Source organism: Haliotis asinina, chromosome 14, assembly GCF_037392515.1.
Source record: "Haliotis asinina isolate JCU_RB_2024 chromosome 14, JCU_Hal_asi_v2, whole genome shotgun sequence".
Taxonomy (NCBI): domain Eukaryota; kingdom Metazoa; phylum Mollusca; class Gastropoda; order Lepetellida; family Haliotidae; genus Haliotis; species Haliotis asinina.
In genome coordinates this window covers 4274293-4298463 of record NC_090293.1, presented here as the reverse complement: position 1 = coordinate 4298463, position 24171 = coordinate 4274293, and the positions used below count along the sequence as shown (strand labels likewise).

The 24171-nt window shown below is 40.0% G+C and overlaps 1 protein-coding gene across 1 annotated transcript; it reads right to left on the bottom strand.

Moving 5' to 3' along the window:
* Positions 1 to 773: 773 nt before the first annotated feature.
* On the bottom strand, positions 774 to 22536 carry LOC137262018 (uncharacterized). The gene is made up of 13 exons (XM_067799816.1): positions 22118 to 22536; positions 21341 to 21492; positions 19940 to 20121; positions 18286 to 18424; positions 16020 to 16152; positions 12269 to 12393; positions 10198 to 10260; positions 6126 to 6570; positions 5156 to 5397; positions 4114 to 4286; positions 3080 to 3218; positions 2336 to 2471; positions 774 to 2244 (listed from the first exon to the last, which is right to left on the bottom strand). The coding sequence occupies exons 1-13, from the start codon at positions 22524 to 22526 to the stop codon at positions 2156 to 2158; spliced, it is 2427 nt and encodes an 808-aa protein (XP_067655917.1). The 5' UTR covers positions 22527 to 22536; the 3' UTR covers positions 774 to 2155.
* Positions 22537 to 24171: the final 1635 nt, after the last annotated feature.

Sequence of the window (24171 nt, the reverse complement as noted above, 5' to 3'; positions counted from 1 at the left end):
TCAACTTAATATCTGTGACAATTATAAACGAGACACAGCTGAGATCAATAAGCATTTAAGGCACAGCTAACGATTCTAAAATGAAATCTGCGAAGTTCTTACCTTATTAAACAACGCTGGCCAGGATGTTGACTGTAACGACAGCCACACTACCTACACCGCTACAGTGGCCAACATGCGGGCATGGAAATACGTTGTCATGTCCAACCAAGTGGCTTGAATTAAATTTCTTTTCATGGCTTTGACAACACACTGTATTCTTCAAAAATTACACACGCGTTTGAATATAATGATTCATTTAAAAAATCAGGACGGTGTGAATAATTGAAACTGTTATATTTTCACAGTGATTTATATTGTTGGAGGTGGCGGGAACGTATTCACAGATTGTGCTTTAGTGGGTCTTATCCGATATAAATGCTTTGGTTTTGATTTATGACGTGTGCATACAGGTTGTGTCTGTTAAGATTTAATATGAAATGTAAACCTGTCACAAAATGTAACCCCTACCCATGTATTCCCGTATGCCATGTCGCCCCGACTGTTGTACAACACACAGGTCCTGAATGTGCACGCTCATTGTTGGGGTTGTGTAAAGCTGAACAAGAATACGCATTGTTTAATTCTTCATTTAAGACTGAGACAAGCTCACATCCCGAGAAGCCGACTTAGACATGAACACTGGTTTCACGGAAAGAAGAAATAACTATTTTCCGTAGATAAACATGGATTTTACAGATTTACTTATTTATTTACTTGCAATAACAAACAAATAAACAACCTGCATTTTATTGAATGTAAAGGAACTCACCAAGAGAGTAATTAGTCAGATAAACTGTCCAAGCCATCGGTCACTTGCTTTGGTAAATAAGACATGAAGGATGAAGTGTTGTGTCGTTTTGGACAACGTGTCCTGAACAAAACATGTCCAAGTAGTTAAAGGTCTACTGTGACCATGGGGACAAACCAACATGGACCTATCCCTCTCATTCTGCTTCAGCCTGACCAACCGGGACCTTCTCCGTCCCTCCTGTGTCCATCCTCACCTACCCCGATCACTTTGGTCCTCCCTGACCCACCCTAGATACCCTACCCCTTGCTTGCACCTTGTTACTCGTGAAGATCCGGGTTAGAATTGATCATCACTAACCCATGATTGTCGTAAGAGGCGACAAACGGAATCGGACACGTCATCGTATTCCAGTTGTGTAGATCGATGCTCATGTTGTTGATCACTGGATTGTCTGGTCAAGACTCGATTATTTACAGACCGCGGCCATATAGCTAACACTTTTAGTTAAGAAGGCAAGCATCTCAGTTAATGTTCTTTAGGTATGACGCAACTTTCCGTGCCCAGAGCAGACACTGTTTCCATTAGACCAGGGAGGTAGTCGGTGCAGACGTTGACGTGGTAGTGGGCCGGGGACGTGTAAGTAAGTACGCATTAACGTGCTTTATCCAATCCCCAAGTAATATATATCTTGAATTTATCTTATATATCATATATCTTGAAAACAAATCGCGGAACATTTATTATCACCCTACATTATGCACGTATAAATTCATTTCAAAAGGCAATTCAAACCTTTGTGCTTAAAATAGAATTAATCACAATATTTCACGAAACGAAAACCATCAAGACTTGAGTTATCCCATGGAGTTCCTCAAGGGTCTGTCCTTGGGCCGATTCTATTCCTGTTTTATGTGAACTCGCTACCAGCAGTTATCAACAAGCACGTTTGCAGCCACTATAGATACGCAGATGACACCCAGCTCACTACCATCTTGAGACGAAGCTCACTTTTGACAGACCTGCAGATTGTGGATGACTGTGTGTCTGACATAAAGAGATGGATGACATCTAGGATGCTTCAGCTCAGTGACAGTAAGACAGAACTATTGATAGACGGCAGTGATAGGCAACTGCATGGAGTATCAGTCTCTGGTGTCAAGGTAGCCTCTTCTGTCATTCAACCTTGCTCTGTTACCAAGGCCCTTGGCGTGTGCATAGACTCTAATCTCTCACTAGGTAATGTCTGCCATTACCACCTCAGAATCATTAGCTCAATCCGCCGATACATCACCACAGACTGTGTCCATGCCTTTGTGAGATCTCTTGTGCTTTCTATCATTCACACTAGTTCATGTGACTTATTTAAATGTAGATGTATCCCTCAAAGGCGAGACTAGTCGACTTCGTGTTAGCCAGTAGATGAACATCCCAGAGGCCACCCGGAAATAGAACTGGAATGATAGAAACAGGTGTATTACAAAATGCGAATGAACGATCTGATGAGTTTCTAAACCAAAACCTGATAAAAATGATCTCACTTACGCGTGTCGCCTTCCATGAGTGTCACGTGAACTTCACGACATGCATTTCGACACTCACGAAGCGGTGAAAATTTGACAGTTCTCTCCCCTTGTCCCTGTACATACCAGGCGTAAGCGAAGTCGGAGAAACCTTCATTCTAATAAACAAACAGGTTTCGACATTAAGCCATCTTGATACCAGGTACCAACTTGAGGACATGAGGACAATCACGTTAAATAACATCAGAAAAGGTTAAAGTGGGGGCCGGTACACGGGTTCAGTTTTATCAGCTCGAGGCCAGTGAAGATCTGCTTGTTGTGAGAGACAACTAATGGGATCAGGCTCTCTGATGTGGTTGACGTACGTCATCGTGTCTCAGTTGTGTAGATTGATGCTCATGTTGTTGATCGCTGGATTGTCTGGTCCAGACTCGATTATTTACAGACCACCGCCATATAGCTGGAATATTGCTGAGTGTGACGTAAAACAAGAAAGGGAGAAAATATATCAGCTTGAGAAAGAACGCTCTATGTGGTTATTAGTTTAGATATTTACCACTACGATGAAACTACAGCGCTGGTTATAGTGACTAGATAATCAGTTCCAACCAAACATTCACTCTAGAGGAATCAGGTATACCGTTAGCCTTATAAAAATAAAATGCGCAATACAGTTTCAAAGGTAACCGCCACAGTAAAACTGATGTTCGGTACATCGTTTTTGTTGACGGACAAAACTACTTCTTCAATGACAAACACTAGCTACCATTTTCCTACTTCCTGTCCCAGGACCATCCACGAATATAAATTTCTTTGGTGCCACTTCGGATCCCGGGGGTAACAGGTTAGGTCTGGGAAACATCTTCCTCATCAACATAGCCACCGCCAAGTTCATCTTACTGTTCCTGAACATGAAATACAGAAAGTAATGGAAACATTCAGGTGATATCTTTATTCATAGACATGTATCTTGTCTAAACAGCAAACAAAGAGACATGCAGTGTTTTAATGACATCAAATGGCACTTTCTTTCAGTGTATATACACAAAGGGGACATTCTGTGATGGAAATGCTATCCAGAAACCTATGCCACTGCTATTGTAACTATGGACTGATGGTTGAAACTGGGTATGATGGTTGAAACTGGGTATGATGGTTGAAACTGGGTATGATGGTTGAAACTGGGTATGATGGTTGAAACTGGATATCATGATTGAAGACCGTGTCACCGTACCATGACGGCGTGGTGCTTCGCCCATATTATCAATCATTGGATTGTCTTATCCAGGCTAGTTTATTGGTCAGGGTTAAATAGATGACATATGTTTCTTGTTGGCGTGATATATACAAATGATATCTTATGTTTTGTTCTACGTTCGTGAGATGATAGCGGGTTCTTGTACACAGACACAGTATCTGTCCTCCTCAGTTTGCTTGTTCAGCGAACATTGGTTTTAGAATATCGTCGCAAAATTCCTATCTAGGTTTTTCGGAGACAACTATGGAATACAAATTGCCCCATTGCCAGGAATTATTTCTCAATTTATTTTGGAAGGGACATGGGGGAACGTGTCAAATACGTGCTAATCATATCGTCCTTTCACAGGTCCGCCTGTCCTAAGGTCCATTGCACAAAGCAGGTTCAGCGACAAAGTGACCATAAGCCCACACACTTTAACACTGGCTAATCGTAACGCTGAAATCGCTCTTTGCAACGGGGCCAAGAGAGCGATTAACAGACCGATAATAGTTGTATTGAATAAATTTCATGTTAACTATTTGGGCTCACTTGAATCGTACCAGGTACATGATACTTTCTCCGAGTGCAGCCTTGAAAGAAAACTGTGAGTGGAGAAATCTTTGATGGGAATGGCGCCAGTAGGGAAACAGTCTACCGTGACGTTGGTCAAAACGTCTTCATACTCTTTAAGCAACGCCATCATGTCGGAAAAATTCACACGGTTTGCTGAGTGCTGGAAATGTAGAAAATATGCATCGTTGTTGCCAAGTTACACAAGGAACACAGGGCACTGTTTGTTATTTGAGTCAGTTCGCTATGCAGAGGTGCGGCCTTTAGTTGAGACGGTATCTACTGATTGCGAACTAGAATCTCACTTCGCCATTACTGTGAACCCTTTTCATCCAGCACCAGGACATCACAACACAGAAAGACAGCAGGGGGTCCTCTTTATTCAGCCGATAAGCCCTAATAACGCCGATTTGTTGTTCTTAGCAAATTCACTCTCACTCATACAAGAATGTGCTCTGTATTACAGCAATAGGTTAAGATTAACTTCATTTTAAACGAAGGTACCAATGAAGAGTGCCAATGTCCTACTCCTTGTCTGAGAATTTATCCTGAAAATGATGGAAACGGTGCCGTATACAAGTAACCGATGTCAGCGTCAGATGGTAGATCTTGAAGGACGTAATATCCTAGACTAACGCTTAGTCTCTGAATATATAATTTTGATCGTAACAAGTAAACCCATTTAAATTAAAAAGGAGCTCATGAGAGGCCAGATGTTAGGAACCTTAGGAATTCTGGACTTTCCTCATTTAGGAATTTAGTACTGTAAAAAGAGGTAGGAAAAGTAATGTGGTTCAGGGGTTGTGAGCCAGACAAGTAGTATCCAGACACCGTGCATTACTTACAGCTATTTTGGCGATTCGGCTCGTTGTAAATAAATACCAAAAGTAATTTTGAAATAACGTATAAGGTGAGTTTTGAATACATCACACATTTCTTCGTTTAGAACGAGCTTAACGATTTCAAATTATCAGACATTCATGTGACAACATGAATTAAATAATCTGAAGTATATTCAGCGATGAAAATTACCTTATGCAGCAAAATGTTTTCGAAAGATATCTCCTGGATTTCTTCCACATCGTTCTCCGACTCAAATCTTTGGGAACCATCGTCACCGTCATCGTTCACGTCGAGGCCCACGACCCTGTCGTTACTAGTATGCTGAGCCACACCCAGTAACACTTTAGCTTGTGTGACGTCACTACAGAGTTCGCAGTCGACGTGGTCGTAGTAGAGGGGGTTGGGTACAGCACACACGGCCGGAATATATTCTGAAACCAAACACGTGACTCATGTAAATGGGTTGTCAGATATGTTGTAAATTCACATAGATGTTTCCCCGAAGACCTTTCTAGTAAAATAGTTTTGACATTAAACATCCAGCCCATGTATGTTTGGAGAGACTGGCATCAAGGCCGCACCACCCTAGCATTGATTTACTTTCCAAGGCCATTGAACTAAACGTCATGACACGTCTTTACCAACAATACACTACAGATTTACATAAAAGTGTTATGACTTGGTATTTGAGCATTGCCCAATCCGTTGTTACTTTTCTGCATCTGCTGGTAATAACTTAAAACATCTGGCTTTGTCTGTGAGACATGGGGTCAAAGAATCGTTATCAGGTAGGATGTTAAACAGTTTTATATCGCACATACCCAGTATATAATGAGGTGTCTTTCTTAAAAGTATAGCTCTCCGATTACTGCCCACACGAGCAGAAAGAAAAGCGCCAAGAGCAAAACTGAGTCACGTCACATAATAATGTTCTTGAGGGGGAAGAAGAGAGAGGAAGGGGAGTAACCTGCTGGTTACCACCCTGTGTTCAACACTTTGATGCCCCACTGGGTCCACTATGTAAAGTCCATCCCTTGTAACCGTCGCCGTGGTTCTGTAATCCCGCTATTTGGCCATTACAGGTAAATGAAGACGTTAAACCATAAAAACAAACAAACAAAAAACAAACAAAAAACCCAACAACAAACAAAACACTCACCGTCAGCACCAGAGGTGGGCAGGTAGGGTTCCATGAACAGTCGAGCTAATCTGGTGATTTTGTACTCAAGGCCAGACATGGACTCCTGCATCGAAGGGGGTATAACATCACAGCACACCACCACTGCAAGAACACCTAGCATGATAACTGCCACCACTGTGACGAGTCGAAGACTTCTTACATAGTCTATCAGAGAGTACACGATATCAAGTTGTCGCGCATACACTGTTCTGTTAGAGATATCTCGTTGTAATGCCTTCCTGGAGCAGCTATGTATTGCCGCGTCGCTTAAGCGCATTCTTTTCCCTAATCGAAAAAGTTTTTCTGCTTTGACAGAGAGATCTGTGATTGAACTCCGTTTTGAGAACGCATTGTCGCTGGGGTATTTCCTCATGACAGTCCTGGTCCCAGACGCTAGCGGTATGCTGGTAAATGCCGTTAAAAGCTTTCGTTAGTCATCAAAATCTTGTGTTGTTCTCCAAATTAGAAAAGTAAGCAAAATATAAGAACGACATCCTCATGGTTTTAACCCGTGTTGTCTTCAGAACCAGCAAAGTGTGTTCACGACTATGGTCGAAGATGGGCCTTCCCATGTCTTCATCAACTCCTGCATCACCTTGATCCAACCTAAATTCTGGGTGAATGAAGCGTCAAATATTCACAGACTGTACGTGCATGCATTCGTCCAAGTCGACATCAACACAATCTGTTCTGCTCTTTGGTCAAGACATTTTATAATTAACAACCACATGTTGCATTCCTATCCGTCTACATCAACACGATCTTTAACAAATTTACAGTTATAGCAAGCACGATGCAAGCTGTGACAGGTAATATCTGAAGACAAGTGAGATAACAGCTGGTGATGTCACGATTCACCGATGCATCTTCGGCAAGATTTACTTGATTCGATATGTGATTCATGTGATTTTTTATTGATTCGGTTTTTTTACATATATATCGATTACTGTTTTGCGCCTTAATACATTTGTCTCATACCTTTTACACAATACAGCAAAGGTGACTTGCTAAGAATGAGAGATGGGTTGGGTACTTGGCTGATGGGTAGTTATCATTTCTCTGATAATCTCTACCCATAACAGAAATGACTTGGATTAGTTGTTGGCAGGTTTTCAGTGAATTACGGTTTCAACATCAGACAACTATGGCTGTTTGTCATGCAAAACATGTCGACAATGCCGCAACGCGACCTCAGTATCGAGCTGCGTATCGTATGGTGTGGCACCTGGATCGTGACACCCCTACTAGCATATTTGAATGTTACATAAATGTACATTTTATGATTTAAAGCAGTTACCAAGGAAATGTCCTTGATACAACGTTTCACATACGTATTGCAATACAATAAGTATCAAGATGCATGCCACCATTAACCCGGTAACGTGCACTGTTTCCGGATATCCTCCTTCCTTCTGTATAAAGAACTGTCACTCGCTAATCTGGACTGGCGTGACAGATATATCGGCACTGTCTGCATCCGACACGTGGATCTTGTCTGAACCAGCAAGTTAGTACCAAAACAAAAGGCGATCCACGTCGCCAACAGCATCATAAACTGTAACTGTCACAGCTGTAGACACCCGGCCAGCAAGGGGTATTGTTTCTTTCTCATTAAAAATCCTCTTTGGTCTGTGAGTGGGGGGTGTCACTCTTTTATCACCGAGCGTAGAGTCACATGTAGAAAATTTAACAGTATTTTTATCTGATTACGCTTGACTAAAAGATCAATACCCCCACATAATGGTCACATGCACCCTATGACGTATTTGTTTCTGTGGCAGTATCCTCGGTTGTCTCTGTGATAAGAGATTCAAATCTGTTTGTGTTTACGACCGGTCGTTGCCAGGCTGCATGGAAGGGTGACAGATGCGAGTACTGTCGCTATAAAAACATGCAGCTCGTAAACGTGTCGTGTCACTATGGTGTTACATGCGCACCTGACGTTGCCTGTCAGACAGATTTATCTCCCTGTACAGGTAGGCCAGTTGTCGTGCTTACATTTCTGGAACAACCGTCATGTTGCCCTAACATTCCTTTTGAAGGGGTCTGTTTTCTTTCCTGTAGTAACTACTTACTTCCGGTGTGTACTGAGTGAGTGAGTGAGTGAGTTGTTTTACCACGCTCTCCTCCTTGGCTCTCATGGATGGTTTTTAAAGAATATACACACGTGGTAAGAAGAACTACATCCTCTAAAAGGATCAAAGAACTAAGTTTTTTTTATTTCTTTTAGGTAATGATTTTGTACTTTAACATTTACATTTACTTAAATGTATTTACAGGCAGTATCAGTTGTTAAATGTCAGGTTCTTTTTCTTTCAAAGAAAAAATAATCATTTAATATTATACATTGTTATATTATTTAAGAAGACGAAGTATCACACACGAAGGGAAACGTGTTTAATTTACCATGGAGATTTCAGTTAAAGAAAGCAAGCGAGATCCAGCTTCCATCAGTAACAAGAGAAAGACATGAACCTGGATTTCTGATGACGATGTTTGGACACCGACAGATCATGTGATTACAGTCACTCTAACATCTCTCGAGAAGAATGGATTGTAGAAGGAAATAAAAATCTGCATTGAGGTAGCTTAACTCCTTTCCAGAAGCTCTCAAACTGATCTTTGTTGACATTGCAGGAACATGTTTTTTGTGTCATGCAGCATCATAGGTGAGAGAACCCACCTATGTCGAAAATAATACAGGTGAGACATAAAATAGGTGTGTTAACGTTACAGCTGTCCTTGTGAGTGTAAGTGAATGAATGAATATATAGCTCAAAGTGTTGTACGTCTTTAATGTCCATCACTTTGGTCAGGAATAATCTACAACAGCTTGCTTTCTTTACCATTTGTACCGATTAGCGTGTGCCTCGTCATGCTCCACCGCATATAGTGACTTGTTTGTTTCCAATACAACTTTGGCTGTGTTTAACAGTATTTCACCCAGTTTATTGTATCAGGCTGAACTTTACGATGAATAAATGAATGCATCATGGGCATGAATTATATGTGAATAAATGAAAGAAGTAATAAAAAAGAACAAATTAAAGAAAGTGGTGAAAGTATGTGAATAAAGGAAAGAATAAATGATACACCACGGCCATCCCTCCCCAAACATCAAAGAACACAAAACTATCGCTAGAACACGTGTTAACATAAGATGTCCTTTCTTAAAAATCTTCTTCCCACACACAAAAGAACAGAAAGTTATAATTATCACAGAGCGTTTTTCGGCACCATTCTAGTTTTGTCAAATACAAAAATCAACAAGAAAGATGTTTTACAGCCATAAGACTCAAGCATTGCAAACATCAATGGCGGACTAGAACAGATCTGCAACATGCCACATTTTTCATGCCACATTTTTCACACACATAAAACACAGCCTAGCATTTCGCTTAAATCATAAAACTATCACCACTACTTGCAAACACGTCCCCTAATGGTATTATCTCCTAAAAATTAAAGGTATACGTGAATAAGTGCTTGGAATAACAAGAAGAAACACTCAAACAACGCACTGTAGTATTTCAATGTCGGATCAGATCAGATCGGCGGTATGTCATTCTTTTCAAACACCTCAAATACACACTACAAATATTTTCAAAGTTATAGAACTATCATTATTACTTGCAAAAAACCTTTCAGCTAAAGGCATAGATAGAATTTGTCTTTCTTCCCCGTGTACACAGAATCGAAGCCAGCGAGATACAACATGCCGATTTAAATCTTTACATGTCAAGAAATCTGCTGTTCTAATACTGACACTAACAACTGAAGTGACAGAATCGGCTTTGACCGACTGAAATTTAAAACATAACTCATGTCAAAGGTAATACTTTGATAAATAACCGTAGGTGGAATATTTAAATGACTCAAATGAAAAACAAAAAGGATTGTACATTATCCCTGACGATAATACACATAAAACTGAACTAGCAAAAGGTTAATACTTGGATCACTTATGCCACATTTGCCACGGCAGCCATAGGTGGAAGTAGTCTATGATTTCAGTACGAAGGTTTAGGCATAATGAGTGAGCGCTTCCTACGTTTGTGTCTACGGGCATGGTGCGATTTCCTTGGGGGCCGGGCGAAGCGAACCTGTATGGAGGCTGCAGAGAAATCGTACGGAAGTTGTACAGGTCGAGATTTCACGCGTACGGAAGATACACTGTGATCGTGCGGTTATCCCTCGATCCTATTGTCGAATAAAATCGGGGAGTTACCGGGCGGCCACCATGTGATGCCCGTGAAATGGCACCTACGGGCTGCGTGCGGGTTTACGAATTTTAAAAATTTGTCGAACTTCGCTGTTTGACAAAATCGTAGAGGCTACGGAGACGTTAGAATCGCGCGACGATCGTACTGCCGTCGCGCGGATATGGAGTTACGGCCAGTTTGCGGCCGCCATAGAACCATCGCACGCTAAATGTGAACGAGGCGTTAACAGGTGTAAAACCAAATTTACATGGATTCCAGATTGTTAATCATCCTACAGGACCTATAGATGTTTCAGATCCTCACACAACTGAGATGGATAACTATATGTCACCAGACCCGGTTCGATTCCCCACATGGATACAATGTGTGAAGCCCATTATGTGCCCCACTCGGTGATATTCCTGGAATATTGATGGAATATTGCTAAAAGCAGCGTAAAACTGTATTCACTCAGTCATTAAGATGACTGAAAATTTATACCTGAAAATTTGCCGATTTAATCATTCATATGTTAAAATGATGTCACAGGCAACATTTCAGGATGGTTTAATCACTTACATCAATGTATATTTGGAAGTGTACAAAACAATGCATTGTAACACTGCCAACATTCACTGGCCCATCATATTTCTATTCTAATGCTGATCCTAAAGTTTGAGCGAGTTCAAAGTTACTAATTAAACTGATTTATCATCATTCATTTCATGTGGCTCATTTGATACCTTTTATCTATCCCAACTCACCTTTTAAAACTTCTCTCAATCTGAAAAAATACAGACTAGAATCAAGAATATATTCATTTAATTCAAACTTCAACAACACATACAGAGTGAAGATTTAACAATTTATGTTTCCAATTTCTCACTGCATTTATTTGCATCCTCGGTTTGTGGGGGTGGGATAAATATGATATTGCTGTGGAGTAGTTGTATAGACAATAGCATAATACAAAAAAATATCCATAACAAAATATAAGTAGAGAACAGTGGAATTGTAAAAATATGGAATTCATAACAAGATGTAGAATGCTGAATTCAACCCCAAACTGACAAGATATGTAAATCAAATATGCGACATTATGCATTTTCGATGATTTGTTAATACTTTTAAGTGCTATTTCTGAGGCTAAAACACAAGACTGTCTTTCCATCCTCATCCTCTGGACGTTCATATAACTCTCCACTATACCCTGGATGCCTCTACGGCCCTGCCAGATGAATTTGTTACCTCCCTTGGCTGGCTTTTCACGCAATCAGGTGTCTACCCTGGGAAGTTGAGTGAACCAATCTTAACTCACTTTCCCTTTTTGAATTATCTAACCAATTAAACTGTATCATATAATTTGTCTATATGATTTCCCAAAAAGCCGAGTCGCACTGCGATCAAACCTTCGCAGTTGCAACTGCTATCTTTGTTGACACTGGCAAGCTCGGTTGTAATGGCAGCTTAGCTGGTTGGCTACTGCGGGAAAGCGGAGCCAGCCAAGGGAGGTAAAGAAATTATCTGGCCGAGCTGTAGATGTGTCCAGGGCATAGTGGAGACTTATGGGAACGTTTATTTTTTGAGGATGTTCCATCCTGTGCTTCCTCCAAATCTTCCAATCTCAGATATTAAAACCTGAATATTCTTTAGAAAGAGACAATCAATCCATTATTTTCAGTTAGTATTTTCATCAAGGACAGTTCTGCTTTGCAGAATCTACAACAGTCTAAAGATTCTGATGAAATGTGGGACAGGAAAGTTGTAAAACTTTGTTCAAAGATATCAGTGTGTCAAAAAATGATACCAATGTTTTTCAGATCAAGTCTTTTGAGGATTAACAAGACATGATGTTTTATAAGACATCAGTGATTTGTTTGACTATATTATGCTGGAGTTCTAGTTGTTATATGCCACTTATTGGTCTTCTGTGTCTGACAACAGTGGTGGGGGCAGCTCAGGTAACATATGTCCGAGGTAGCTGATGCTGATCTCCTCCTGGTTGTCCGTGACTTCTACATCCATGGCGCCACTCAGGAACAGAACTATAACAACAAACATCACTATTGCATACTTTAGCCAAGGAGTGGACACTTTAATTGACCAAAATACAAAGGGATCCCGAATCAGATCTGTTAATTCATGGTAGTGAGGGAGAGTAAGGTAGCCTTGTGGTCAAAGTCATACCAAAGACCTGGGTCGATTCCTGACATTGGTAAAATGTACGAAGCCCATCTCTAATGTCCCCAACAGTGATACAGATGGGATAGTGTTAAAAGTGGCTAAACGTAAACTCCCCTCCTCACATCACTGAGTGATCACAGATCAGGACTACTCAGAACTGTTTTTACCCCAAAATTAGCCTGTTAGGTTTTTTGTTTGCTGGAGCTTTATTGTTGCTACTACTGAGTGAGTGAGTTTAGTTTTACGTCGCACTTAGCAATATTCCAGCTATATGGCGACGGTCTGTAAATAATCGAGTCTGGACCAGACAATCCAGTGATCAACAACATGAGCATCGATCTGCGCAATTGGGAACCGATGACATGTGTCAACCAAGTCAGCTAGTCTGACCACCCGATCCCATTAGTCGCCTCTTACGACAAGCATAGTCACCTTTTATGGCAAGCATGGGTTGCTGAAGGCCTATTCTACCCGGGACCTTCACGGGTCTGCTACTACTGACTGAAATCTGCTTTTGTTACTTACATATATAATTCAATAAAACAATTGCTGACTTCATATGAGTTCAACGCTCTTGATATGGACATTAATAACTGATACAAACACGGACCTTGGGTGCTCTTGTTATGGACATTGAAAACTGATACAAACACAGACCTTGGGTGCTTTTGTTATGGACATTAAAAACTGATACAAACACGGACCTTGGGTGCTCTTGTTATGGACATTGAAAACTGATACAAACACGGACCTTGGGTGCTCTTGTTATGGACATTAATAACTGATACAAACACGGACCTTGGGTGCTCTTGTTATGGACATTGAAAACTGATACAAACACAGACCTTGGGTGCTTTTGTTATGGACATTGAAAACTGATACAAACACGGACCTTGGGTGCTCTTGTTATGGACATTGAAAACTGATACAAACACGGACCTTGGGTGCTCTTGTTATGGACATTAATAACTGATACAAACACGGACCTTGGGTGCTTTTGTTATGGACATTAATAACTGATACAAACACGGACCTTGGGTGCTTTTGTTATGGACATTGATAACTGATACAAACACGGACCTTGGGTGCTTTTGTTATGGACATTAATAACTGATACAAACACGGACCTTGGGTGCTTTTGTTATGGACATTAATAACTGATACAAACACGGACCTTGGGTGCTCTTGTTATGGACATTAATAACTGATACAAACACGGACCTTGGGTGCTTTTGTTATGGACATTAATAACTGATACAAACACGGACCTTGGGTGCTCTTGTTATGGACATTGAAAACTGATACAAACACGGACCTTGGGTGCTTTTGTTATGGACATTAATAACTGATACAAACACGGACCTTGGGTGCTCTTGTTATGGACATTGAAAACTGATACAAACACGGACCTTGGGTGCTTTTGTTATGGACATTAATAACTGATACAAACACGGACCTTGGGTGCTTTTGTTATGGACATTAATAACTGATACAAACACGGACCTTGGGTGCTTTTGTTATGGACATTAATAACTGATACAAACACGGACCTTGGGTGCTTTTGTTATGGACATTAATAACTGATACAAACACGGACCTTGGGTGCTTTTGTTATGGACATTGAAAACTGATACAAACACGGACCTTGGGTGCTCTTGTTATGGACATTGAAAACTGATACAAACACGGACCTTGGGTGCTTTTGTTATGGACATTAATAACTGATACAAACACGGACCTTGGGTTTCTGGATTTCAGAATATACAATCTATAAATATATGAACAGAATATGAACTAACATACTCTTTTATTTGAAAAGACAAAATACAAAAAATTCATCAAATTATTTTTAAATGGTATATTTACAATATGGTGCTCTGCTTGTGGAACCCTGTAGAACAAGAAGCTATGCTGAATGTTGTTCAGTCTCAACAAACAAAGGAATTATTCAGATGCTGTCAGCTGATTACACAGATAGAGGCCCAGCAAAGACGAGTGATTGAGTGACTTAATGCCACTTTTAGCAATATTCCAGCAATATCATACTTGTGGGCCACCAGAAATGTTCTTCACACATTGTACCAGGGTACCCATGTGAGGAACTGAACTTGGGTTTTCGGCATGACAAGGAAATGCTTCAACCACTAGGCTACCATATTGTCCCAGTTATTGTTTTTGTAAGAAGGTCTTAAGTGGATTATGTTGATTTCACTACGTCTTCATTCTTCTTTTTTCACATCACACTACTCTAAACATTTTGTCATGCTGGCTGGCCCAGACACATGTGATTTGTTTTACCATGAGATTTTCCCAGCTGTCCCACTTCCATGAACACAAGGGCAACATCCTGGCGGTCAATACATTATCTCAACAGACTATTTCCTTAACAGTTTCAATCATAAAGAACTCATTGCACAAAACCTTTCTATTTTTTAATCTAAAATTAAATTTTTATCTGAACCATTATGTTCATTTAAATGATTAACACTGACAATCAAATCAAACTGGTAATGTCATACTGATTTAATCCAAAGTGGCAATTTCTACAATTATGTTCCACATATCTCACAAAGCAATATAATCTGGACATCATGCTGTTAGCTTAATTCACCTCAAAAGTTCCATTGTTTTCCTTGTTCTTGTTCCCCTTGTCTTACCATCATTGAATTGTCACAAACAATTAAAGATAATACCTTCCATTGTTCAAGACATCACAGTTGTTTTTGCAACATTGTTTGAGCGACAGACCTTGTAAGCTGGTGTCTGCTTGTGAATGAGAAACCACATTGTTCTGCTTTGTCCACTCCTGATCATGACACAAATTATGTTTCCAGAAACACTGATTTTGACTATTTCTTTCAGTAGCTTTTCTTTGACATGACTGCCTCTGAAGGAAACCATACAAGGCTCCATGGGACAAGGTTTCTTTTCGTGTGTCCAGACACAACTAAAGGGAGATAACTCATGACAAAACGTTTGCCTATTGAGACTGACAAGTCCTTCCACAGTTCACCATGTAATGATGCTACACTGTCCTTCAAGAGCAGTCATTGTCTCTCTCCTTCTCCCCCACCAACCTCCTTCATAACCTATATATATATCGATATCGTTTGCTCATTGCTAAAATCTGTAGAATTACCTTTATAAACATCACATGATTGATATCATGTGAGAGTGAGTGAATATGGCTTTATGCCACTTTTAGCAATATTCCAATGTGGGCAGCAAACTGTACTCCCATCGGGAATCAAACCAGAGTCTTGGGCTTGACGAGTGACTGCTTTAAGCACTAGGCTACCAAACCCTCCTCTCATAGCATGAACGATGATCCACGTCATCAGATATGAAAAGACAAGCAAGTCAGCCACCCTGAGCACCCAGTCCATTAAACCTAATCCTAGACCATCACTGGACGCGGGGGAAAAGGTGGAGGCTGAGCTCCCCATGTGACTCCCTCTCATGCAAGACAGCAGTTCTCACATCGTACCTATATCTCCCTCCTTTACTGTTACGCTCACTGCCTGACAGACGTCATCACATCCCTGGTGTGGGCGGAACACGAGAGTCCGAGTGCCTGTCCCTTGGGCATACCAGCTGTACCCTTCCATTGTGCTGGGAGGCTGAAGACATAAAACAAGAGGACAAAGCCGTCATCAAAAGTCGGCAAAATTCTTTTAATGAACATAATTACTAATTATGATTATTTCAAATGTTTTGGTGTGTATATGGCACAGTGGAAAGCTTTACCTGAGAAAGGAGCACTACCATCAAATTCATTCAAGGTCAAACTTCTTGCGAGGGAAATACCAAATATATTTTCAGAATTCCAAAAGTACTAAAATAAACCAGGATAGCACCAGACTTATTTATGTGCCAAGCTTGGAGAAGTAGGTTTTGAGTTCTGCTCATGAAAAGAGGACAAACATAAATTTCAGTCGAAGTCAAACTTGTTGTCATGGAAACACTAAAAATAATTTTATTCAGTATTTAAAAAAAAACCAAAATCACCAGTACACCACCGATCTATCTATGTTGAGTTTATATGTTTCTTTTTCTTTCATGCGTTGGTATCGGCAAGTGGTATGCTTGCAAATGGAATATCCACTATTATCTTTTAATGATATATTCCTGTTTCACATGTCACACAATGTTCATGACTACTTCGCGATTACCTCCCTTACATGCTGAAATCAATAAATATTGTGGCTGCAGCCCAGTCAGGTCATATGATCAACAAGCTGACTAATACATGGGCACCATGTCCCAACACTTGCTGTGACAAAGAACATGAAAAGTGTCACACCCTGCAGCATTTAGATGAAGAAACAATTGAACAACATTGTTTGTCAAGACAGCAGACCAAAAATGACATGCGATGAATAATAATAGTTTACGATAGACATACTTTCTGTTGAGTGACCAAGGTGTTCCTATGACTCATACTATTTCAAATTGCTTAACTGTCTCACCTTTTTACATCATTAGTGATACCAATCCTCTTCATAAGTACAAAATACGATTCAAATAACCACATTTCAAATTTTGAAAAGGTGTGTGATTATTTATCTCAGTTTCAAACCTATTTCTTATTGCTATGTTAGCTACATCAAGGTAATAACATCTGTTTCCTGACTATAACTGAAAACATTACATGTGTACTTTCATATGTGTCTCATCACGAGTGATTACGTGAGTGAGTATGATTTTATGCTGCTTTTAGCAATATTCCAGCCATATCACAGCGGGGGACACCAGAAATGGAATTAACAAACTGTACCCATGTGTCAAATTGAACCCGAGTCTTTGGCTTGATGGTCAAACACTTTAACCACCAGGCTACCTCAAATGCCTTCATGTTGATCATGGTATAGATCGCTACCCATGTCATAATTCTGCCCCCTTGTTGTTGATTTGCGGTAGGGAGGATTGCAGTCGACTACTGATTGATTACTCCGACCACTGATTGATTACTCCGACCACTGATTGATTACTCCGACCACTGATTGAGCTCTGAAGAACCATAAGAATAATGGGCGTGATAATCACTTTTGATTTTGTACTCACTTCTTATGACTTTAAGGCCAGTGAAATTCTTGAACAGAGTTATAAAGAAAATAACTAACTGCTTGTATGACAAAATTACCATGCATACCCTTTAATAACAGGACCAAAATTACATATGTGTTCTTAAGTTAACAATAAATAGTTGTTGGAATGAATTCCTGGTGATTGTAAGCAGTCGTGTGGAAGCTATTATATTATGCAGCTTTGGAGTCAAGTGTAATCTGGTAGAACAGCTACAGAACAATCCTGCATATAACACAACTTTATGGAGGGAAAGGCAGGCACATGCCTTACATAGAGGATACTAATCGACCTTCTGTGTAATACCATTTGTATTAAACGAGTTAATGATTTGGTATCAAACGAGCAAAAGCGAGTTTGATACCAAATCTTTAACGAGGGGCCAATGTCGAGCCAATGTCTGCCAATGTTGGCCCAACTCTGAATGCTATCTGGGATGTCATATCACAATATCAAATCACAATATTAGGAGGAACATGGCGTATTCTTCATCAGGTATCCCACAGATTGTCAGCACCTATCAAAATGTGGTCAGAATTGAAGTAACATTCATGTAGTTGTTTCTAACAGACAAATGGAAAATATCTGAACTTAGAGAGTGGCGCAAAACCTTTTTCAGTGTGTAAAGTTACCTGCTGCTATTCATCACATGGTCCTCTGCTACTCACCAGTTTCCGACTTTGAGCAGCTATCCCGTCAATGAAAATATTCCTCTGGAGACAAATCTCTGCATCAGAGGGAATGACTGATGCTTTTGGAAACAGACTCCTCATCAGCTGCCCATGAAACAGCTTCTCATTGCTATCCCTGTCGGAAGTTACAGTAACCATGAGTAATGATCATCGCCATATGTCTAGATTTATGATTAAGTCCTAGGCCGTGTTCCTCAAGGCAATCACACTGCTATGATAGTCGTAAGTCTATGAGCTACGATCATCTTAAAGGGGCCCTGGCTGCAGAATCTCAGCTTACTGTCAATAGGGCCAAGGTAAGCAACTCACTGTCAATAAAGCCAAGGGATATATTCCTAGAGGTTACTTGTCATATCTTCCTACAAACCACCGTTCTAATATGGACAGTTTTCCTGGTTCCCATAAAAATAGCAACATGAATTATCTCCTGTCTTTCCATTCCATCAGAACACAGGCTACATAGGCTTTGATCCAACCTGAGTAATAAGAGCAAATGTGGGGCCACAAATATTCCTCTGCCAGGGACTTGTGTTGATGTGACACACAAGAATCTAATGGCTAGTTTGTCCGTTGTCAACGAGGGCATGACATGACTGAGCTCTGTCTAGAACACACATTTGTGCATCGCGCTGGTTCTAGTTTTCCACAAACATTCAGAAACTACAGAGGTTTTACAAATGATCACTTTTGAAAACAGCGTTGCTGATTGCATGACTAAATCTGATTACAACAGATCAAGAACCCTGAATGCTTGCACCATGAAAGGGCTGTATTAGAACAGAGGTTCGTAGGAAGATATGACAAGTAACCTCTGTGGGAATACAATGCCCAGTCACTTCAGCAGGTAAATTTAACTGACATGTTATTTTGTAACATTCAATGGTCACTAAGAAAGATTAATGTAAAGCTTGTGGTCCTGATACTTTGAGTGGTTTAGTTTTGAAAGAGTGTCAGTAACTCCTGAATGTCATGTTTCATTAAGTTTTTCTAATGTGTCTTCATTTTCATCAAATTCTCCTAACTTGAAGACATCAAACATAATCAGTCTTCGAAACAGGCAACAGGCATCTGTCTTAACTCCATTAATGTCAGTTGTCATGAAGTGTTTGGAAAGTGTTGAGCCACTCCAGTTCTACATGGATGTGCTCTTTCTCTGATCTTGTATTTTTGCTATAGACAGTACTGCCAGTGTATTTGAAACAACTGTCTCACTATTCCATTTGCCAAGCTAGGTCTAACAAAACTGAAGAAATTGACTTTTTATATAAAAGAAACAAGAAACGATTTATGTCCTCAAGTCTGACTGATAATAATGAAATTAATACTGCTGATCAGTACAAGTATCTTGGCACTTGTTTTGACTGAATTTGAATTCTAACCCTGATTGATCCACACAATGGACACCAGGAGTCATACTTCTTACGATATCTGAGTCATATCATTGTTAATAGGGCCAACATGGAATTGTTTTACATTGCTTGAAAGTCATAACTTTTACTCATACTTTAGGACCAAATGCATTCAGAATGGAAACTAACTTTCCAGAATTGCCATAGTTTCAATGAAACCATCATAATATTAATATCTGCATATAAGAATGGACATGTTACAATAAAAGAGCAATACCTACCAGTTACATGAGAAGTTTTCATCCTGGATTATTTTGTCCAGCAAGTCTGGTCTGGCCAGGTCACTTGCATACTGAACCCAGTCAGCAGTACATTCCACTGAATGCGTGGCCAGCATGTGCTTGTCCTTGTATTTCTGTAAAACCTGCCATATGTCATGTAGATGTACCGGAGCCTGGAGACCCTAAAACATGAAACCTTGTACATCAGAGGGTGGAACTGATGCAGGTCAGAGATAAACACTTCGATGAAACCCATGATGACTTGACTCAGGCGCTGAGAAAACTAGACATATAATCAGTGCTAAACCCACTCTCCATGTATGAAAATATTGGTATCAAAATCAAAATTATCTCTTTTGACTCACATTGCCAAAAACTGAATTAAAAGTTATTGGCAGCAGTGTTGTGTGATTGCATAATAATACATTATATGGAGTCCAACCTACACTCTTGAGGGCTGCTTGAATCTTCAATTCTTACTAGTGAGTGAGTGAGTGAGTGAGTGAGTGAGTGAGTGAGTGAGTGAGTGAGTGAGTTTAGTATTACCCTGCTTGTAGCAATATTCTAGCAATATCACAGCAGGTGACACTAGATATGGACCTTTTGTGACACATTGTGAGCATGTGAGCAAACCGAACCCTGGTCTTCAGTGTGATGAGCAAACGCCTTAACAACTAGGCTACCCCACTGCCCTCCCTGTTTACTATGTACTACACACCTCACGCAGGACTTGTGACAATTCAAACAAGTATGCTACATATTCTCTGAATATTAAGGCTGAGTGAGGTAGCCCTGTGGTTAAAGTGTTGCTCATCAGACTGATGACTCGGTTTTGATTTCCTACATGAGTACAACATGTGAATCCAACTTCTGGGGTACTCTGCTGAGATATTGCTAAAAGTGGCATAAAAGCAATACTCACTCACACAGTGAATACTAACTTCCATAAGAGCAAAGCAAGCGCCATATACTATCACTTATGTGGAAGTATTTAATAATTAAGTATTTTTTTTATAATATATAATTGTTTTAATAATTTATAATTTAATTTACTTTTCACAATTTAAAATTTCATAATTTTTTTTAGAATTTAACTACTTTCAGTAAACTCTAAATACCAATTTCTGTCATGTCTTTTTGTCTCCTCAACCTTAAGTGTGTAGAATGCATTGCTTGATGAGAAAGGATAGAGCACAGGCAATTTAAATAATTGAAATTGCAATCCACTCTTGTTGTATAGGGAAGAGATGTAATATCTCCAAACATGATAACAAATCCTATTTCTGTGGGACAGTATAGTATTTTAGGGTTCATTTGACAGTGAAAGGGAGATAACTCCTGTGCCAAAATGATTGCTATTTTAATCTCTGAAAAGGACACTGTCCACATGAACAATTTTACCCTAAAAACCATGGGTCCTGATACAATGGACAGGTCGAAGTCAGTTGTGGTCGTCATTTCTCGTATTGTCTTCATCTGCTGGCAGTTCATGCAATCCATCAGTGGATCAACAAACATAGGGTTATCAACCAGGCATTCTGTCTCGTAGAACTCTGGAAGAAGACAGGTGAAGTTCAGACTTTCATGCAGACACCTGGGCCCTTATTCTCGAAACGTTCGTAGCCTTAAGAATTCTTAGCTATGATCAATGTCTTAAGAAAGGTTTGTAGGGCTATGAACGTTACGAGAATAGCTAGCCTGGTCTTTAATTACAAATGCCATTTAGAAAGTGGTAAAATGTAACATATGTCTTATTTGGGAATAACTTTCTTAGTAATGTACAAATTCTAGTACTTTTTAGGTTGAGTTCCATTTGGTATTTGAACTCCCACCGTTAGTTTCAGGCACCTAATCACCTGGGGAGTTAACATTTCATGTTAGTGAACTATGTACATAAATGTTCAGTCGGTATTCAAAATACAACTTTCAGGCTTTGGTCATAGAACATTGTGGATATCCCCATATGGAACCCCAAATCTCACTACCAAAATTGTGTTGACATCCTAAGAGAATGCAGTGTAGCTGAGGTTTTCACACTAGTTAAAATAACAATGTTTAGCGTTAAAAAAATTGATAATAGTGGGCGTGACAGAATATGTTCATGCCTACAAACTAACATCTAAGATTTCGTCCTGCACTGCACTATCATAAAGCCATATAGCCGGTCGAGTCACTTACTGTCAATGTGAAATGCTTGCAGGAGCGGGACGCTCAAGCTAACACGAACCACTCGCATTATGTTGTAAGCGTAAGGCTGGAGGAACCGAGAAGGGGAGATCGACTTGACTTGATATGCCATCACCCCTGCTGTCACTGTCGTCGCTACAAGGAGCAAACCCGTCAGGACAAAACATACGTTGAAGCAACATCGACATCGGGACCATGTCTTTCGGGCTGCAAACTTTCTTGCTTGAGAGTTATTAACTTCCTTCTTTGATGATTTCTTGGTGTTTACTTTCATCGACATGGCCCTCCGGACACATTTCTCTATCTCAGCGTCGGTCAACCCCCATTCTTTCCCTAAATTGCGAAGTTCAGACACATTTTGTCTCACATATGCGAGCGCTTCCTGTATTTCGGTCGCCATGTTGGATACGCATAACAGGTCGTGTTTCCTGTTGGACTATGTTGTGTGCTTGACAACTACACAACTGACACAGATATCTCCGAAGTTGCTGAGACTGTAGTAGCGTGTCAATACCAATTTGGCTTTACTGTTAGGTACATTGTGACCGTTTACTGAGTATCTGCGCTTGATGTTTCAAATAATAGTGGGACACCGCGCTTGTAAACGTTACCATGGCTACATGTTAAACCATGACTTTTAAGTCGCCTTTTGTCAAGATTGCACTGGTTTCAGTTCACAACAGAAGTCCCATAGATAACTACATATAAATGTAAAGCTCCCCTTTAAGCAAGCAGTTATTCAAAAGTTCAAAGCTGGATATAAAAAAAATACAAATAATGAGATGGCTGAGAGGATTATTTTACGAGCGCGTCATAGATAACCAGAACGGTCGAATTAACAAGATAAAAATCATGTGTTGGCCATTTGCCGGGTGTTGTTGAGTATTTGAAGCACGGGAATGCATTTGGAACCGACGGCGGTTTACAAAAGTAAACCAATAAACCCAAGGGTTTTGCTGTCTGCACTCGTCTACATCGAGTATGGGTCCAGGAGTGAAGTGTCCTCAGCTGGCCGTTCAGCTGGTTCCCATGGTAGCATCTGGAGTTGCTCATTTGTGACGTCATTCTTACTTTACGTCACGATATCATTTGAATGACGTCATCACTGTTGATGACACAGGAAAACAATTGTTTGCGATGTTTCTACGTGTTAATACGCAGTGAATAGTCTTGCAGTTTCCGGGACTACCATTTGATCATGTTTTTCAACAAATCAGATTACAGAACACAGTGACTTTTGGTTTACAGTGACGTAATAATAATCTCTACCTATCACGTCATCGCTGGTGTGACGTCAACAATGTCGTCCTGGTGACGTAATCTATTTGTAAACGTGTAATAAACGCAACTTATTATACGAGCAAGTGTGTCATACGACTTATATGAAACCAGTGTTGAATTTTGAATGATGTTGCACGAGTTTCGTATAAATCATAGGACACACTTGCTCGAATATAGCTTAGCAATATATTTATAATCCATTTCATTCTTGCAACAGTCGAATTGCCCCAGGTTTGCATATGTGGTCCAATTGCCCCAGGAAGAAAGTCCAAAGATCCCAGTTTATTTAAATGATTAAATATATGCAATAAATGCATATTTTTTACAACTTTGATTTTACATGCTTCACATGAAAATTATTTCTAGTCCCTTCCTCATACATCTTCTTGGACACTCTAGTTCCAAAGAGTCTGTGTGTCCAACCTTCACATTTGTCACGTGAAATTTCTTCCTGGCCTTCACTTACTACCAATAAAGATTGCAGTTCATGGCCATCTTGCAAAGGGACTTACCCTTGATTCAAATTCAGTTTATACAAGAGTTGAAATGCACATCCTATCACAGTGCTCTAGCTGACATTTTTTCACGCAATTAGGATATTATGCGTCAAAACAGTGAGCGAGTCTCTACACCCTCTACACTCTCTTGGCTGCCTATTACGACAACCATGGGTAACTGAAGTTGAATTCGTATCCAGATCTTCACGGATCTTTTTGAGAAAAGTAAATTTAAGTGTTTAATAATTCAAAATATCAATTACTTTT